The sequence below is a fragment of the Dermacentor andersoni genome, chromosome 2 (assembly GCF_023375885.2).
Source record: "Dermacentor andersoni chromosome 2, qqDerAnde1_hic_scaffold, whole genome shotgun sequence".
NCBI lineage: Eukaryota > Metazoa > Arthropoda > Arachnida > Ixodida > Ixodidae > Dermacentor > Dermacentor andersoni.
Window position 1 is genome coordinate 92,581,791 of NC_092815.1, and position 18,308 is coordinate 92,600,098.

General features: G+C 45.9%; 1 protein-coding gene across 1 annotated transcript in view; it reads right to left on the bottom strand.

Annotated features, from left to right (window-relative positions):
• Sema2a (Semaphorin 2a) overlaps positions 1-18,308 on the bottom strand; it is a 114,757-nt gene that overhangs the window by 93,043 nt on the left and 3,406 nt on the right. Inside the window, exon 2 of the mRNA XM_050188996.3 lies at positions 16,066-16,218. Within this exon, the coding sequence (XP_050044953.1) occupies positions 16,066-16,147 (82 nt within the window). The 5' untranslated portion in view covers positions 16,148-16,218. The remainder of the gene's footprint in view (positions 1-16,065; positions 16,219-18,308) is intronic.

Sequence of the window (18,308 nt, forward strand, 5' to 3'; positions counted from 1 at the left end):
CTTGTTCGCGCTGCTTCAAGTCATGCATAACTCTCTTGGCCTCCTGGCCACGATTCTCCCAGCGGGAACCAACGGGCACCCGCCGTTGCCCGAGCTTGCCCGGCGTCGCGCAACGGAGACGAAAGTGGAGTTCACATGGAACCCATACCTCTCACCAATTTCCCAACTCCTCCACCGTTACTGTCAGTACCACCGTCTATGTCGCCCTCCTTATGAAACCGTCACTTTGGAGGAGGCAGTTGCGTGGCGTAAAAAATAAACAAGTCACGTATACCTTCACCTAAGCCTATATCAAGCCGTACAACTCACTCTCTACTCGCACAAGTGTCCGCACTGCAGAGTATGCCTCGTTGTACCATACCAATTGGGCTTGCCCCAACAGAACCTTTCCCTAATGTTTTATCCTTATCTACGCGTTGCTAACGTTGTCTTCAGCTTCGCCAGCGACCTAACCCGACCTAACCCGGCGAAGAGCAATCTTAAATTACCTATTCTCCGTACGCTTGATGTGCTGCGTAACTTCTTAATGCAGCATGAACTATATACCAATGCTTAACTTTCGTTTACGTATGCGAGCAAATTAAAAGCTTATCTTGTCGCCCCTGACAACACGGAGGTACGTCCACGGACCGAGGAGACGCGCGTATGAGCGTTACAAATTTTTGAAGGGGTAGTTGTGAGCGCAGAGTGCTAAATAAAGGAAATCATAGCTCGCAAGATAGACGACGATTGTTGTTTGCGGGTAAGTTAAATCTCGAAGGCTTTTATACACCAATACGTTGATGCGGCAAAATACCAATCGGAAACAGTGTCGGACAAGGAGACGCAATGCTCGGAAGATCAGGTGTTAGGATGCACGGGGAACACTCACCTCACAGCAACCTGCGGTTTGTAGATGACTTATCGCGAGGGTATACAGCGCTAATGTTAAACGAATACGTAGATAATATAAGGGCAGCGCTTGTCGTTGTCTACGGCCTCGTTTAACCTTCATGCTGTACCCTACCCGATAATGGATCACAAACCTAAACAGCCACCTTGCTTGACATTGTGCCGTTCATCAACGCAGCTGGTGGCAAACAATGACTGAAATAGCTGGTACGTTGGTGAGATGAATATGAAGTGGAGCTACGTAGGCCATGTAATGCGACGTACAGATAATCGGTAATCTATTAGAGTTATTGAACAAATGTCATGCGAAGAGGTACGCAGTCTAGGACAGTAGAGAATTAGATGGTGAGATGACATTAGGAAATTTGCAGACATAGGACGGAGTACAGCTGATGCAAGAAGCAAGTAATTGAACATAACTGGGAGAGGCCTCCGTGACGGTTTAGGTGCTACTAATGTGGCAAGGCTCTATTTGGTACAACTACCAAAATGGGCTATCTCAAGTACTAACCGCCTCAATATTTCAACTGCAATACACAACATACAGAAATCACTAAGAAATATAATTAATTTTGTTAATTAGCAAACCGTTCACTGATATATCGCTGGAAATAAGCGTTCGCCTCTCCAAGTAATCTATCCTAAGTCGTTGCGCTACCTGCATGCCATAGGTGATTTTTTGTTGTTGGTCATTACGTACATAAAAGAAATTAAAAGAAATAAACGCTCATGTTAGTTCGTTCTACCGCCCGCGCCAGTGGAAAATATATTATTTCATTTACATAGCACGCGGGTGGCGATTGTCATATGGGTCAACAGGTTGAGCGCCGGTTTCGGAATCATTGTAGGCCAGGGGCTCATCAATCCTTGGCTCGACATAAAGTGACCCAACAAATTTGCTGCAGGAACGAGCCGCCGACGTAGTGGGGTGAGGCAGGCTCACAAACTGGCCAGGCGTTGCCCTTGAAAGCGGACGAGGGCTCGGGCCTGCACACGTCTCCTGCGGCCGCACGGAGTCTCGCGCGACTGCGCTGCCGCCTGGCGGGTGCCAGCCAGTGCAAGGTGGGCGTACATGTAAGCAAGCACACGTGCGCGCACTATCGCTGCAGCGCGCCAGTCTCTTTACCAAATGAGACAGACGAGTCGCGCACGCCCTTGTCACCCTATACACTCAACCGCTCCCCACCAACTCCCTTCAACGCTTGCGCAGGCTCTGTGTACAGTATGCGTACCTCGCTACGGTTGCGTCAGGCGGAAATTAATTAAGCGAAGCAGCAGCTCGTGCTTCGCCTCCGCCATTTCTGAGCTGCAATTTTTACGCGTTCTCTTTATCTCCGCACATCTCTCTCTACCACACGCACAAGCACATACGCACACTTGACGAGCTGCTCTTCGTCGCAGCAGGAAGTGTTTCGCGATTATGAATAAAGCAGCGCGCGAGAAACAACGTGGCGTCCAGTCTTCTATAGTGCATGAAAGAGACCCGGCCTAGACACGCGAGACTGCAGCAGCAGCACTACAGCATGGAATGCGACACACACGGTTCTCCGCAAGGAGAGAGGAAGGGAGAAAGGAAGAGTCGCGCGCTGTCGCTCGCTCCTCCTCCCCTACGTCCGCCACTGTGCCCCTTGGCGAACGTGATATCCCGGAAGCAGGCCGGACGGCATCGTCGCGTGTAGCTTGAGACGACGCCTCTGCTTCATGTCCCTTCCCTCGGTGCTTTTTTTTTTCTTCTTACTTTACCCAGCTCTTAACAAGGATGGGCATTTGAGACTATTTCAAAGACGACGATAGTACGGAGGATACAAACCGCATAGAGTTTCGTACAAAAGTTACTAGAGGGAACTCTGGCGGTGGTGACTGCGCAAGTTGAGAACAAGGCGCGTCAGTCAGCATTAAAATGACGGAGAATAAAGCCGACTACCGTTAATCAGAAATCGGTTAATTCCACTTTTCGCTTAATTCGAACGCACTGGAGTTCTGGCGAGAAATTATACTTTGCTATGGAAGGAAAACTCGCTTAGTTCGAACTCGAAAGCATGCCGCTTCGGTTAATTCGATTCGACGACGCGCACCGGCGCCCTTCAGGCACGCACCGGTTACTGTAAGCTGAAAACATAAGAGAGTCAAGAGACGACGCTACTGCTTCACTATGCATGAAGCTGTTCTTACATAAATTTATTTCTATCTTTTCGAGGCCGTCGCTTCTACCGCCCGTCAAGCAATTCATTGCCGCTTGTTTTGTGTCGTGTTTAAGCATTTTCGTGATTTTAAATATTTTGTCGTGTTTAAGCCTGTGTTTAAACATGTCAGCGCTCTTCACCTCCCTATTACACTAGCGTCACGCTAGCTGAGTCGCGCTTTAAGAGCAAGAAACAAAAATACATTTTAGACTATTCCAAGCAATAAAAATAAAGATTTTTTACCAACCTGCCCAACTTTCTATCCTTTTGCATTAAATTATCGGGTTTTACGACAAATAGAAGGGATAAAAGTGCTAGTAGGTAAGGATTCTGTTCTGATAGGCATCCATTATAAGTACGGCAGCCGCGAAACACGACAAGGACGAGGAAGTCAACAGGACTTGATAAACATCCCAGTCTGATATGAGGCATGCCGTAGCGGGGACACTCCGGATTAATTTTGATCCCCTGGGTTTCGCAAAGATGCCCCTAACTTTAATTACACGACCAGTTTTTGCATTTCACTCCCACCTAAATATACGGCCGCCGCGCTCGGGAATCGAACCCGGGACCGCGTGCGTGGCAGCGCAACGCCATAGCCAATATAAGCAACCGCGGCGGTTGCGTCGACTGTCTTTAGGCACACTTCAATCTTCGAAGCGCTCTACCCGCGCGCCCTTTAGAGCTATTATAGTTTCATACAAAGACGTGTATAAAAATATATGCCAATCCCTTATCAGTGACGGCCGCGTACGTGCCGATAACGCACTATATAATATTCGCAGTTTTACTCAAAACGACAAGCGTTCGGCGCAGTTCCCGCATGGTATCCCCACAGCCATCGCTGTTTCTCAAGTTCTGCGATTTTCGTAGGAAAACTTCAGGAGATGAAAGACACAGGCGGCATTTGCAGATGAACGACAGAGCACGCCCTTTTCCGCGTACGCCTTTTAGCCCACACTCATCAGCCGACATTGACAAACAAATGATTGAAAAGAAGCTCACGAGGTTGCTTTGACCACGAACAAGGTGCGTGAACCGCGACCGCGGCAGCAAGCAAGGTCAACGCGGAAGCCAACGCGGCTACTCTCCCTGCCGTGACCCAGGCGACGGGCTACAAGGCGCATGTAATATTTTCCCGCGTTTTCGAGATCCAAGCAGCGTCTCTTGCCCGCATCTGTAGCATACAGCAAGCCCTCGTTTACTGAAGTCATGGGGATAGAAAAAAATTTACTTCGTTATAAGCGATATTTCGTCAAAAGCAGAAAGAAACACCCTAAAGGAGCCATAGTACCACGGGACGCAAACTCAAACAGCGCGGGAACTGGCAGAACGTAACAAGGCCGCAATCGATAGCTATCGACATGACAGTGGCGCGGAAATCTGCTGGCTCCCGTGTTTTATCTGTCGCGTATCATCACGCGATGCAGTTGAGACACAAGCTACCGCCGCATGACAGTGGCCTCCTCAGCGCTCTCTGCCGGTCGATACAAAGAAAGGCAACGGAGTCATCGCGTACGCTGCAACAAGCGATCCCGTACGGATTTTCCCATGTATGCGCTAAGCGGAGCCCTGCATCACTGCACTTCGAATAATCCTTCTGAAATACCTGCAGGGATCACGAAAAACTTCGAATAAAGCGATATTGTTATAATAATTTTTTACGGTATATGTTATGCTTTGGGCAAATAAGGCAGCCCCTTCCAAAGGGAAAGCGAAAGAGGCGTGAAGGACGTGACTGGTAGTAACACGCAGACTCCGGCACCACGGTTTGCTGCTCGCATGGAGGAAGGAAAAAAATATAGGAGGGAGCATTACGTCACGTAGCCAACCTGGGCAAGCGTACGCTCCGTGAAGCCACAGTGGTGGCCCAACACGTGACGCCTTGCGTCAAGATCACAGAGCAAGAATCGAGATTTGCCGATATGTTTGGTTCCTAGTAGCTATGCCAGTAGTTTTTTTTATTAGGTGCGCGCTTGTTCAGCTGCCCTGCCGTGGCTCTGCCTGCAGAGCGGGAACAGGCAGAGCGGGAACAATCACGTTGCGGTATGCTACCTCCTATCTTTTTTTTTTTTCCTTCCTCCATACCTGCTCGGACATATTGAAAAGTATAACCGCCGGTTTGATTTCTGTCGAGGCGACCGCATTTCAATGGGGGCGAAATGCAAAACACCTCGTCACCGCTACGGAGTGCGTTTTAATCAGATCATGTTTCTGAAACGCACAACCACAGAATTTTTCCTTATTTTTTTAGATTACAGTAACAAAGTTTAAAGTGTCACCTGTTATAAAACGCAGGAACCACCTATAGAGAAATACGCCCTCGTCAGCGCGGGCAACGTCAGCTGACTAATGCGTACTACGTCTCGTGTAGTATTTGCGAAAGGCGGAAAGCCGGTGGGAACGGACAGCCTGCAACCCGAAGCATATTTTTTTTTTTTCGCTTAAGTGATGATAAATATATGTGATCAACACAGCACTTAAGTCCCTACCAGCTCGCCCGGATGTAGTGCATGCCGTCATTTAAGGGCACTACTGACGCATATTCTAGAAGTTGCCCTCGCTCCTAAATGTATGACATTTAGCAAGTATGAAGTTTGGGAAGCACTTACTAAACACGTTAATTTGATACTAGGGTCGGTCTTGAAATGCCGGACTTGGCGCCATCGACATTATCGTGACGCTCGCAGAGCAAAATTTTCTGACGCCGTGTAGCAACAAGGTAGATAATAATAATAATAATAATTATTATTATTATTATTATTATTATTATTATTATTATTATTATTATTATTATTATTATTATTATTATTATTATTATCGCGCTTCCTCTGGCAGCCGCTACCGAGCCAGCGTATCATGACCTCATGACTGCATAGACATCCTGGGTGACGAAACCGAAGCTGGTTGGCATAAAAAAAAAAGATAAGTATTATAATTTATTATTTAGGGCACGCTCTGACGCTGGTCAGAATTTTTTTATCTATAGAGTTTTAAGGGTTTGTACCAGTACCACCGTGGCTGCCGGTCGAAGACAGCGCGCTCCGCTCTGGTGCTCTCGTCGACGACGACTTTCCCAAAACAGAACGGCTCCGCCGCGAAACACAAGCGGATGGATGGATGGATGGATGGATGTTATGAGCGTCCCCTTTGGAACGGGGCGGTGGCTTGCGCCACCAAGCTCTTGCTACTATGCTGCCTAATATCCTACCTAGGTTAACCAATGAAAAAAAAAAAAACCCACTATGAACTACCACGTCCAAATTTTCTGATACCCTATTGCGAACTGTGCTTTTGTACGTCTCCGTCTTTTGTCGTTTCCCTACTTTTCTTCCACCAATCCTCCAATCGCCTCTTACTGATGTCTATTGCGGACCTGTTTGCTTTACCACTGCTCCCGCTGAACCCAAGGGCTTCAAGGAGGCCAGTGGTGCCTAAATCGACCGCTGGATAGACGTCTTCACATTCTAATAAAATATGCTCCGTCGTTTCCCTAGCTTTACCGCAGCAAGCACATGCCGCAGCAAGCGCTGACGCACAGGTCACGCCATCTATCGCTCGTTTCAGGAAACCACCACCGAGGCCGCGATCAAAATGAATTTAAATTACGTGCAAGGTCTGGCGTAAAAAAAAATCCTGGGAGGAGGTTCCCATTCCTTCGCAAACGTTTTCGGAACCCCTCGCCCCCCGCACATTCTTCGCCTATGCGCGCCCGAACCACACATGCGAATAGACTTTTCAAGCTTATTTCGTGCAATAACGCATTCCCACTTGGCAATTACCTCTTTCAGTAAGCACTGCAGAGAACGTCCAGCAAGGAGTTACATGTAAATGGGGCGGTTTTACTTAACAGAAGCTTGATTTTGTCCATTCAGGTACATGTGAAACACATAAACGCTGTCATTGATCAGTGAACTGATTGGAATTTAATTTGCCAGACAAAATATTGTTCTAGAGATTGATAAATCACTTATTTTTTTACGTAGTCGCATGTTTTAATGTTGTTAAATACTGAAAAAATCTCAATACCTCACATTTGAGAAACGCAGTATTCAACCTTGCAAACAAAGCAAATGCAGTCGTCACACTTTTACAAACTGCCCCTGACAACGAATTTAAAACAGACAAAACATGCTAATTATGTCTTAAGCATAATCATTATTTGGTTGCATTTAAAGCAGTCAAAACATGTTAATTATTTCTTGAGCATATTCATTATTTGGTCGCATGGCTTTTGTAAAAGTTCCATTCATGTGCACAGTACATAAATATAGTAGTTTCACCCGTTAATACAAAGCAATGAGAGTAAACGCTGGCATAGCATTGCACACAGTGAGCCTATCAGTGCATTGTGCAGTATCAGTTGCACTCATCATTCAGAGTGGCATGTGACCAATTTGCACAATACTGTCCACCTGTTAAGCAATGCATATACAGTCGAACCCACTTATAACGATACCAGTTTTAACATTATATCGGTTATAATGATGAGAAGCTGCTGCATTGTCAACTTTGGTATGTTTTCCATGGTGAAATAACCCGCTTACTTCCATGTCTCGATGCCATATTATAGTTTATAACTATGAAGTCTGGCTGCTGAATGTCCGAGCCAAAAGGTAGTGAAATGCGAAATCCTCGAAAAGCAAAAAAAGAAAACGAGAAATTCGAGCCCGATGGGCCGCTGCTTCAACAGCCTCCGCACGTCCATTTTCCAGCCATCTCCGAGCGCCTCTCTCCCGTCACCCTTCCACCCCTCCGAACATGAATGGGCTGCACCCATAGCTTAAGCCACCCCACTCCCCAAAACACGAACGGACTGCGCCAAATGCACTGCTGACAGATTGCTCGCATGTTGCTCGCTGGCTTTTCATTCAGCGCAGTTCTGCTAACAGCTTATTCACTCGCATTCGTCCTTGTTGGTTACGTCGAAATTGTTCCTGGCTACGTGGTTCCACAGCCTCCTTTGACCAACAGTGCGTTCGACTCGCCACTGAAATGGCTGATGGCTGATGCGCCCGCTGATCATCGGCAATGAACAACGTTGCCGGTGAAAAGAAAGCGCACGACTATAGATTTGGAAACTAAGCGCTTCTAACCAATGAAGCAATCATCGCGAATATGCTTGCATCAAATAGCAACGGCGGCGACGGCAGCAATGACGTGGTAGGCCAGACTGCCTCAACGTTGTCCTCACAGGTGGCCCGGCAGATGAAAGGAAAGGCATATAATCTGTAGCACTGATCATACACTTATTCAACACTATGTGTCCTTTGACTTTTTGTTGTGGTTGGTCATGGGATTTACTTCAAAGCATATGTTACTTTTCTCAAGTTCTGCTTATATACATCATTACAAAGTGAAAAATTATTTCACCTGAGGGTGCCCGAGCCCGCCGTGTAAATGGCATACAAGGATTACATCAGGAATACAACAGAATTAATTAAAATTCTAAAACAGCTTCACTTCTTAGAACAGTGTAACGCAAAAGGAACAACCTCAAAGTAAAACACAGAAGACCTACCATAAATACATTGTAGCGACAAAAAAATTTAATTACATCAAGAAACGGTCTCGAATACTGCATATGTCGCATTTTTCAACCCAGATATCTTGAGTGATTAGTTTGTTCAGTAACAATGCAAATACATAACGTAACATCTATCATCCGTGTCTAATTTGACGAAATGGAATGCACCAGAATTCCTTATTACATTTGGTAACATCATAAACAAATAAAGCCAACAGGCAATGAAAAATGAATGTGGACGAAAATATAACTTGTCGCCAGCGGGAAGCGAACCCACAAGCTTCGCACTGCACGTGCAATGGGTGACCAATTGTGCTACAGCGACAGTCATCAATCCGTCCACTACACTAACTTAAGCACTTAAGTGTGCTAGATCTAGCCTCGGAAGCATTAGCCCACGCTGCTCAGAGTCGTGGTGGATGGACGTAGAACACCCTTTTTTGCCCGATGGCATCACGTAAGACATGAACTGAAGAGAGCCGGCACATGGATAAAGACTCGTGTGTTGCCTAATGACATCAAAGCTGCCAGATTCGAGACCCTCTCTATGAATAAATGAGAAGAAAGGAAACAGAGGGACTTTGCATTTGTTAATCATGGCCATATAAGGTCAACAGGCAACATAACCAAGGAAAGAGAAAGGAAGGAAAACCAAACTCGAATCTAGAAAATAATGAAGGAAAGAGAAATTCAAATGGATGAAAACATAACTTGTCGCACATGGGGACCAAACCCATAACCTTCGCATTATGTGGAATATATAATATATTGACACAAAAATTCAAAGACAAGCTTTGTTGAACTGAAAACAGTTTGAAACAAGTTTGTGCAACAAGATCAGGACAACACCATTGTCATGAATTTTGCTTGGAAGTGACGGCAACATCAGTGTAGCTTAAAGCTATTCACAGTAGCATAAGTCAAATTTCTCTTTTGAATAGCATATGCACGCTGGGGCAATTCCGCTTTCAGACGTCAATGTCGCCATGAAGGAAACACTTGTGAGTGCTGCAGTGCCGCGCGTAAATGTGGCAAGGTCAAAGAGTACAAATGTCCCAACTAGGGCGGATTATGTCTGGCTTCTACAAGTGGTCAGCATGGCACAATCTTGGTGAGAGTGCTGTATGTAGCTTCAACTATTAATTTAGGAACCGAGGTTAGGTCCACCACAACAATGTGTGAGTCAGCGAGCCAAAGGACCTAAGAACCATTCAGGCTGATAGCAGGAGCAGAAGCAGCTTCCTTTTATTCTTCTTTCCTTTTTTTCTTCTAACCTCGCAGCTCGCAGCACGAGGCACAACATACACTTGCCGGCGCACGCCATGTGTAAAAGGCGACCGAGGAAGATGACGATGGCTGTTAGAGGGCTGCCCTCCTTTTAGGAAAAGAGCAGCAGTGCAGCGGTGCCTAAGAAACAGTTTGATGCTGGGCGATCGGGTAGATCCTTCATTCCAGTGGATGTAAAGTCATTGAAATTGTATAATAATGGTGAGGTCACTAGGCAGGCAGGTTTGACCCTGTCTATCGCCATGACTTTTTCCATCCATTGAGATTGATTGTAAGAGTTTTTTCTGTCTGCTTGAGTGCCTCGAAAGGGCGTAAGAGATGGTCAGACGCCTTCAAGCCATCTGACAATGCGGCTTGCTGTAGGTATGTCTTTGCTGACGAAAACATTACCAGAGGATGCAGCTTGACTAGGACAAGGACGCAAGTGTGCAAACAGGAAGCGGAGCTGCTGAACATAGCTGTCTGGATTGAGCATGGCAAGAGTAGCTGATGCAAAAAATTCACTCGGCAACTGCAACATTGCACCATAGACCAGCTCCGCAGCTGTGCAGCTGAAGTCTTCCTTGAAAGAGGAACACATGCCTAGCAGGATGAGAGAAAGGCGTTCAGACCAAGAAGAGTGAGCATGGCAGGCCACCAAGGTGGCTTTAAGTTGACAGTGAAGGCGTTCAACCATTCCATTTACCAATGGGTGATACAGTATAGTATGGATATGGCAGATGCTAAGCAGGCACGTGAGTCCGCGAAAGAGATCACAATCAACCTGTCGGCCGTGATTGGTCGTAGCAACGCTGGGGCATCCGAAGCACGAGATCCAGCCACTGACAAGCACGGAAGCTACCTGAAGTGCCATTATGTCAGCGAGAGGAAATGCTTCAGGCCAGTGGGCATAACGGTCTACATAAGTAGCAAGCACCTCGGGATGGTGGCAGTGGGCCAACGAGCCAGGCGTCAGGTAGACGAAAGGACTGGATTGGCAGCTTCATGTATTGTGTCGTCTTAGAGCATTGACAGTGAAGGCATTCGCGAGCGTCAGAGTTTACACTCAGAGTTCACACTGGGCCACACAAAGCAGGAAGTAATCAGACGCTAGGTGGCATGAACTCTGGGATGACTCGCGCCATGTAGCTCGTCCAATACTTGATGGCAGAGTCAGAATAGACGAATGGCCATGTTTGACCCCTTGACAAGCCGTAAGTGATAGTGCCTCAAGAAAATGGGAGAGGCACGTCGGACAGTGCTAATGACATAGCTTAGGACCAGAGGTCCCGAAACTTGAAGTCTAAACTCTGCACCAATTGAAAATTTCTTCAAAGTCCAGTGAGGCCGTGGATATTGCGTCGATACAGGAGAAGGCATCTGCAGCTGCGTTGACTGGGCCTTCAATGTATTGTATGTCCACGGTGAACTCGGAGATGAAATTGAGGTGCTGCGTCTCTTGTGCGGTATAAGTGTTGTGATTACTGCAAAAAGCAACGTCAAAGGCTTGTGATCTGTGAGGACTTGAGCTTGTTCCTTCCAGTAGGTGACGGAAATGCTGAACTCCCAAGTATACTACAAGCAGCTCGCGACCAAATATGCTGTAGCACATTTCTGCAGGCTTCAGTTTCTGGGAGAAAGATTCGAGAGGGCACCAGGAGTTGCGCTGGAACTGTTGTAAAACGGTGCCGACAGCCACACTAAATGCATCGGTGATAAGACACACTGGTGCAAAATGTAGAGGACGTAACTGCAGGGTGGCATCTGCCAAAGCATTTTTGGTAGCTTGGAAGGACTCTTTGGCGTCAGATGTACAGGACAGCGGAGTGGACAGAGCTAAAGTAGTCCTGAGAAGCTCAGTCAGTGGCATAATATTTCTGGCGATGTTAGAAGGAAAACAACGGTGAAAGCTGAGCAGTCCAAGAAACTAACGGAACTTTCAGAGTGACGTAAGGCGAGGGAACTCACGCAAGGCTTGAACTTTCTTTTCCAACGGTCTGAGTCCTTCGGGAGTCATGTGGTGTTCAAGGAACTCAATATTGTGGACACCAAAGACACACTTTGCAGGGTTGACGAGAAGGCCATATTCCTGGAGCCAAAATAGCAGGCTCAAATGGTTGCTTTGCTGTCTGGGGGAAATACTAGCCAACAGGAGATCATCGAAGGTATGCAAAGACGAAGGGGAGTTCCTGGGTGACTTCGTTGATAAACCTCTGGAACGTCTGAGCAGCATTTCTCAGCCCGAACAACATGCAGACATGTCCGCTTGCTCGACACAGATTTGAAAGTAGGCCTTCATTAAATCTTGCTGAATATTACCTTTCCAGCAAGGTTGGCTGCGAAGTCATGAATGTGAGGGAGTGGATAGTGATTAAGAATGGTGCGCGCATTGAGCGCACATTAGTCGCGACACAGGCACCAATCTCCTGGGGCACGCTTTGGTACCATGTGGAGAGCTGAAGACCAACTGCTCGACAAAGGACGGATGATGCCCAGTTGCAGCATGTCGTCGAATTGTGTCCTTACTATAGCAAGGCGGTCACCAGCGAGTCACCTGGGCCGGCAGGACACTGGAGGGGGGGGGCCTGTGATGACAACATGATGCGTAATGTTGTGACGTACTGGCAGCTCAAGATTGGAAGGTTTCGTGATGGCTGGGAAGTTTGACAGAATTGAGGCAAATGCAGATGATGGTATCTGTGGTACCATTTTAGTGCTTGAAGTGATAGGCGCGAGGGAGCCTTGTAGAGACATCCAAGTCGTCGTGTCCCCGAGGCAACGAGCATGGAGGTCAACACTAAGGGCCAAGTAGGTCAAAAAATCCACAGCCAATATGGCCATGCATATGTCTGCAACAATGAACAGCCATCGGAAGGTGCGTTGGAGACCCAAGTCGATGGTAAGAGAGCACTGGCCATACGTGTTGATAGAAGAGCTGCTGGCTGCTTGAAGGTGCGCTGTTTTGTTGGCACACTGCCAGTGTAGTCGTGCGGCAGGAACGATGCTGACCTCTGCCTCTGTGTCCATGAGTTCCTTGTCAGTGACATAGAACAGGTGGCTTGTCGTGCAGCAAGAATCACCAGCCACCATCAGTGACACATGTTTCCCTGCCAGCTGCAAAGGGAATGGCACTGACGTGCAATGGCACCGAATTTGTTGTGATACTACCAGCAAAATGCACCGTGATGAGGGCCAGAGCTGCAGCTGGACCGAGAAGGGTATCTGGAATGACAATCGCAGTTGCGCTGACAACGGTGGGGCAGGGGCCGTAGTGCAGTACTGGTTTCAGCAAGTTTGGCAATTATCTGCTGAAGGCGAGACTGCCGAACTTCGAGGTACAACAGTGGAACGGTCATTGTTGACACAGTTCCTCTTGCTGAATAATCAGCGATGCAGTAGGATAGCTCTGCAAGATTGTCGAGAGACATGTCGTTTGGTGAGGTAGCCAAGGTGACTATAAGATTCTGTGGCAGGCGCTGAAGGAATGGTTCACGCAGCAGCGTGTTGTTTGTGTCCCACCTACAGCCACTGAGGAGTTGCCACATATGACATAGAAGTTCTGACGGTTGCCAAGCTCCTCTTCGTTGAGAAGCTGCTGGAGGCACCTGCGTACAGACACAGACTTGCGTTGCAGCACTGTGGTTTTGAAGTGGCCTTAGGGGATGGTGTCGTTGGGTGCATCCACACGTCTTAGAACTCCTTGACCACCTATGTAGAGAGTGCCAAGACAGCGTGGTGGAACCTTGCGCACTGCAAGGTAATGTGCCGAAGGTCGAAGGTGGCCTTCAACTGAGTAAACCAGGCTGCAGGATATTGTGGCCATCGGTCACCGGTCTCTCGTTCGTGGCCGCATCTGTGATGTCATGCTCACCATACAATTACATCCGCGTCACCACGTTATAGGGGCCGAGGTTAGGTCCACTACAACAATGAGCGATTCGGCGGGCGAAAGGCCTGAGAACCATTTGAAGTGATAGCAGGAGCAGAGGAAGCTCCCTTTTATTATTCTTCCCTTTTTTCTTCTCGCAGCTTGCAGCACGAGACACATGCGCCGGAGCATGCCATGTATAAAAGGCAGCCGAGGAAGATGACAATGGCTCCTAGAGTAATATTATGGTACATCACGCACTTTCCAGGGACTGTCTATCTGTCACTTACCATTCTCCCACCAACTTGGGTTGCTGGGTAGCCCATGGTCTCATGGTTAGAACACTGAGCTGCTGTGATGAGGAAACCGGGTTTGAAACCCATCGTCAGGCCAAGTTGGACCATGGGTATGTGACATTGTGTATGTGCTGCTTATCAGTTACCCTCTTTCACGCCAACTTATATTACTGGGTATATGCCATTCTTCAATGAACCTCTTTAACGGCAACGCCTTACACAAGGCATGTTTCAGCAGTACCATTATGGTGAGTTGATACAATGACAATGACATCTATTTTTCGCATCAGTACAGCGTAACGATATGAAGGGGCATGTGAAAAAAGCTGTCATTATGATAGCTTGACAATGCCGCAGCACCTGAATTGGCATTCGCAGCACTGACAAATACAATCAGCCTATAGCTTCTGAGAAATAATACAAAAGTTATGCAAATAAAAAAAGTGTTGTCTACAAACAATACAATCTTGCACAATCTTACAGGAATACATAAAGTACAATCCTAAAATAAAATCCATAAATCCATAAAATACATCCCTACACAGACAAATGCAATCTTGTACAGAGAGACAAGAGAAAGGAGCACAAGGTGTACATTATTATGCAAATATATTTCTACTTGATGCAGAGCAGGAACGAAACAAAGCGAACATACTGCTCTCCTCAAAAAAAAAGGGAAAGCACCAGACCAAACACAATTTTTGCTAAAAAAAAATTTCATATAATAAAAATAATAACATAATAAATAACAAATAATAACAAATAACAAATAATAACTTTAAAGGTAGTGCTCTCCAATTGAATCACTTCACTGCTTAATCTATTCATTAATCATGGTAGGTTATTTCGAGACGTCTGTTGTCCATATGTTGTTCTTATTCAAGGTATTTTGCAGCATTCCTTTTTATGTGTTAAATACATAGTGATATTGTTTTGTAACTTGGCAAGTTGCTTAAGTTTTAAGACCCAGTTTTTAAGTATTGTTTACATATTAACTTTTATATATAGGCATAGGCATAACTTGGACATTGTCCTTGAATCCTGCATATCCTCAGACCTCTACCCCTCTGCAGCAATCCAGCAGCCCTTTCCCATTAAATATATCAACACAAAATGTAATTTTCACGCACCGAGTGGCCTTACAACACATGACTGCAACTGTCTACACCATATTCGGTTAAATGTCACCTGCATTAACTACTTCTTGCACTAACTGCACACACATCATCACTTTGTAACATGCAATGTTTGCAATGATTTATATCGCATTTTGCATATCTCCACGAGCTACACAACTGCAAGAGCTGTCCCTAAGTCTGTTTTAAATTTGCGTGGCAGCGTGCATGTGTGCACGCAAGTATGCGTGCATGCAAACAGAGCCCTATTAGTCTTCCTCCAATACAGTGGCATGAGCCAGACACTTCAGTTGCCTGCACTGTGAGTGCTTGTCACTTGTTTATGCTGTCTGTGTGCGTATTATGTATGAGTGCATCATTTCGTGCATCACCTTTGTTATTTGGAGTAAGACGCTAGGCATAATATGCCCAGGCAAATATCTCCAACACTCATTAAACAATGCCTCCCTCTTTCTTGCACCAATGGCTGAGAACCCCAGATGTGGAAGATTCAGTTGCCTCGAACATGGCTTAGCCTAAAAATTGCAAGTGGAGCTTTTTTGCAATTAAATCTTCGTTGCAAATATCGACACTCCCAGGTTACATTTTTCAATGAGGTTTGCTATTATATAATAATAATAAATATCGTAAATAAACAGATGACTGAAACTGGAGCACAATAAATGCAGAGACTCATTTTCTCTTAGAATTTAGCTACCTGCAGGTTGTACTTTCCGCAACCAATATATCTGTACACCTTTGTGCGAGTGCTTATAATTTGATATACATAACTTCTAGTAACTAGGCCACTGTAATAGAACATTGGTGAAAAAAACCATCAAATTTCAGAAGCACTAGAAGGATCATCATGTTACACTTAGTAGGTGACCATCCACAGCGGACTGGCACCATTTCTTACCTGCCCAAGGCGCCCGATGGCTGGCACTGGTCACGACAAGAATGGCCCAGGACAAAAGCAAAGCAGCAAATGTGGCCCGCATTTCGACAGGTATGCAATGGCGTGTTCACTCAGCAGCAAACACGCTTGGTGCGTGAAGTGGCCAGCAAGCGTCTAAAACAGTTGGCAGAAAACAGAATCATTACCACGTGAATGCAAGAACAGGCCATATAAGCAAGCAAAGGTATCGCGCAGAAAAATAAAAACGAGTAGGACCCATACCACAGTGCCGATCTGCCCAAGTTCTCAGATATGAATCCTTACATCCAAAAATTTAGCGCTAACCAAAAGATGATTAGAAGGAATATCAAGTGCTCGAATAACTACACTTCATGGAGTTGCCAATATGAGAAATGAAATGTGCACACAACTAGCACAGTAGTCTGTTAAAGTCATGAGGATATAATAAGTGGCAACATGCAGCCTCTTTTTGATGCCCTTTTAAGCACATTGTAATTTCATGCAAAACTAACCCTGATGTTCTGTTTAGTTATTGGCTGCATGGAATGCTTATTAGTTTGCTTAGTGCCAAAGCTGAGATATATAAATAATTAAGGTCACTAAAGAATTACTACTTCATCAATATATATTGCAAACAAAACTTTGAAGTGTTCAAAGCCAGCAATTTTACCTGTGCAATGCTGCCACCTTGACCAAGAAAAAAAAAACAGCTCAGAGTTAGCGAGGCTTTTTCTTTTCAATAAGCACTACATCCAAAAATAAAAACAAAATAAAATGATAATTAATCAAGTACCATACATTTGGTCATTAAAAGTTTTTGAAAGGCTCTATATAAATTTGGTAAATATTTGACAAGACCGAAGTGGAAAGCCAACAACCCACTGAGCACTGTTTCCATAGCCCAGGTAATTGCAGGCACAGGAGAATGAACAATGCGCGTCCATTTTTCTTATGTGGACAAAGCTGGTTGTGTCAGCTAATGCAATAAGCACCTACCATAGGGTTGTCCTCCAAGAACATGTATCGAAAATGAGCAGAAGTTGCATTTGGACTCAAAGGAGAAAGCTTTGAAGAAATGATAAATATACAAAGATGGACTGTTCAGTCTTGAAATGTTGGGTAATGCCCCACTTTCATGAGTGTACAGTTTAATGGGCCCCTCACCAGGCCACACAGCAAACTTTGGTTATACGCATTCTGCAGAAAAATTTTTTTTCAGATCAGCTCATTAATAGCCGAGACAGAAATATTTCAGTGTCGCGAACGCATGATTTCGGGAGACTAGCTCCAATGCCAAGCGAGACACTCTCTCCACTTGCCCCATCTAGCCCCCGCAAGCGAAATTCATTCCCTGCATTCTCCCATTCCAGAACTTGAGGATCCTCGCTTCTTTTTTTTTTTCTGGCGCTACGCATTCCTGCTGACGGCATCGCGCGCTGTGCACAAGGAAACATGACTAATGGTATAATTCAATGCTACACGAATACTGAGGCAGACACAAGTGGATCACAGAGCATGATCCTGCGCTGGAACATGGTAGAAAATGGCATAGTTTCGGTGTCTGCACGCACGACTGCATGACATGGGAACTAGCAGACAAAACGGAAGTACATCTCTCTTGCTGCAGTGCAAAGTAAAAGAGGAACACACAGACATTCAGTTTGTGTGTTTTATTATTTCTCTAAGCTTTAATTCGTCTATTCAAGCATATATTACACAAATAACAGATGCTGCCTCGAATAATTATTGAAGTCACGTGTCACCACGAGTGACGTCACAGCACAAACACACGCACGTACACATGCTAGGTGCACTAGCATGTGTACGTCATCCTGCGGCTTGGAGCGCGGCGGCCGCGAGGAGAAGAAAAAATGGCATTTGGTTTTAAATTTCAGATCTTTCTGCGGCACGTAGAGACATAATACTTTGCAGACACGATCGTTATCAGGCATTGTATGCTCTGCGCTTGTCAGCTCAAAATGGCCAGAACTGGTGAGAGGCCCTTTAAAAGAATAAGAAATGGATCTGCTTGAAGCAGTTGAGTTCTTTTATGGAAGCCTGACACAGCATTTGTGATGCAAGTCTAGTTACAATTTAGCAAGAGCCAGAAAATCAGCAAGTGGCGTGTGGTGTGACAGTTAAGCGTCCCGGCAACCGCAGCTCGCTTGCAGATGCACGGAGGCGAGCGCCATCTGGATGGCATTGCAAGGAACTGAGTGGGCCGCACCACTCTATGAATGATG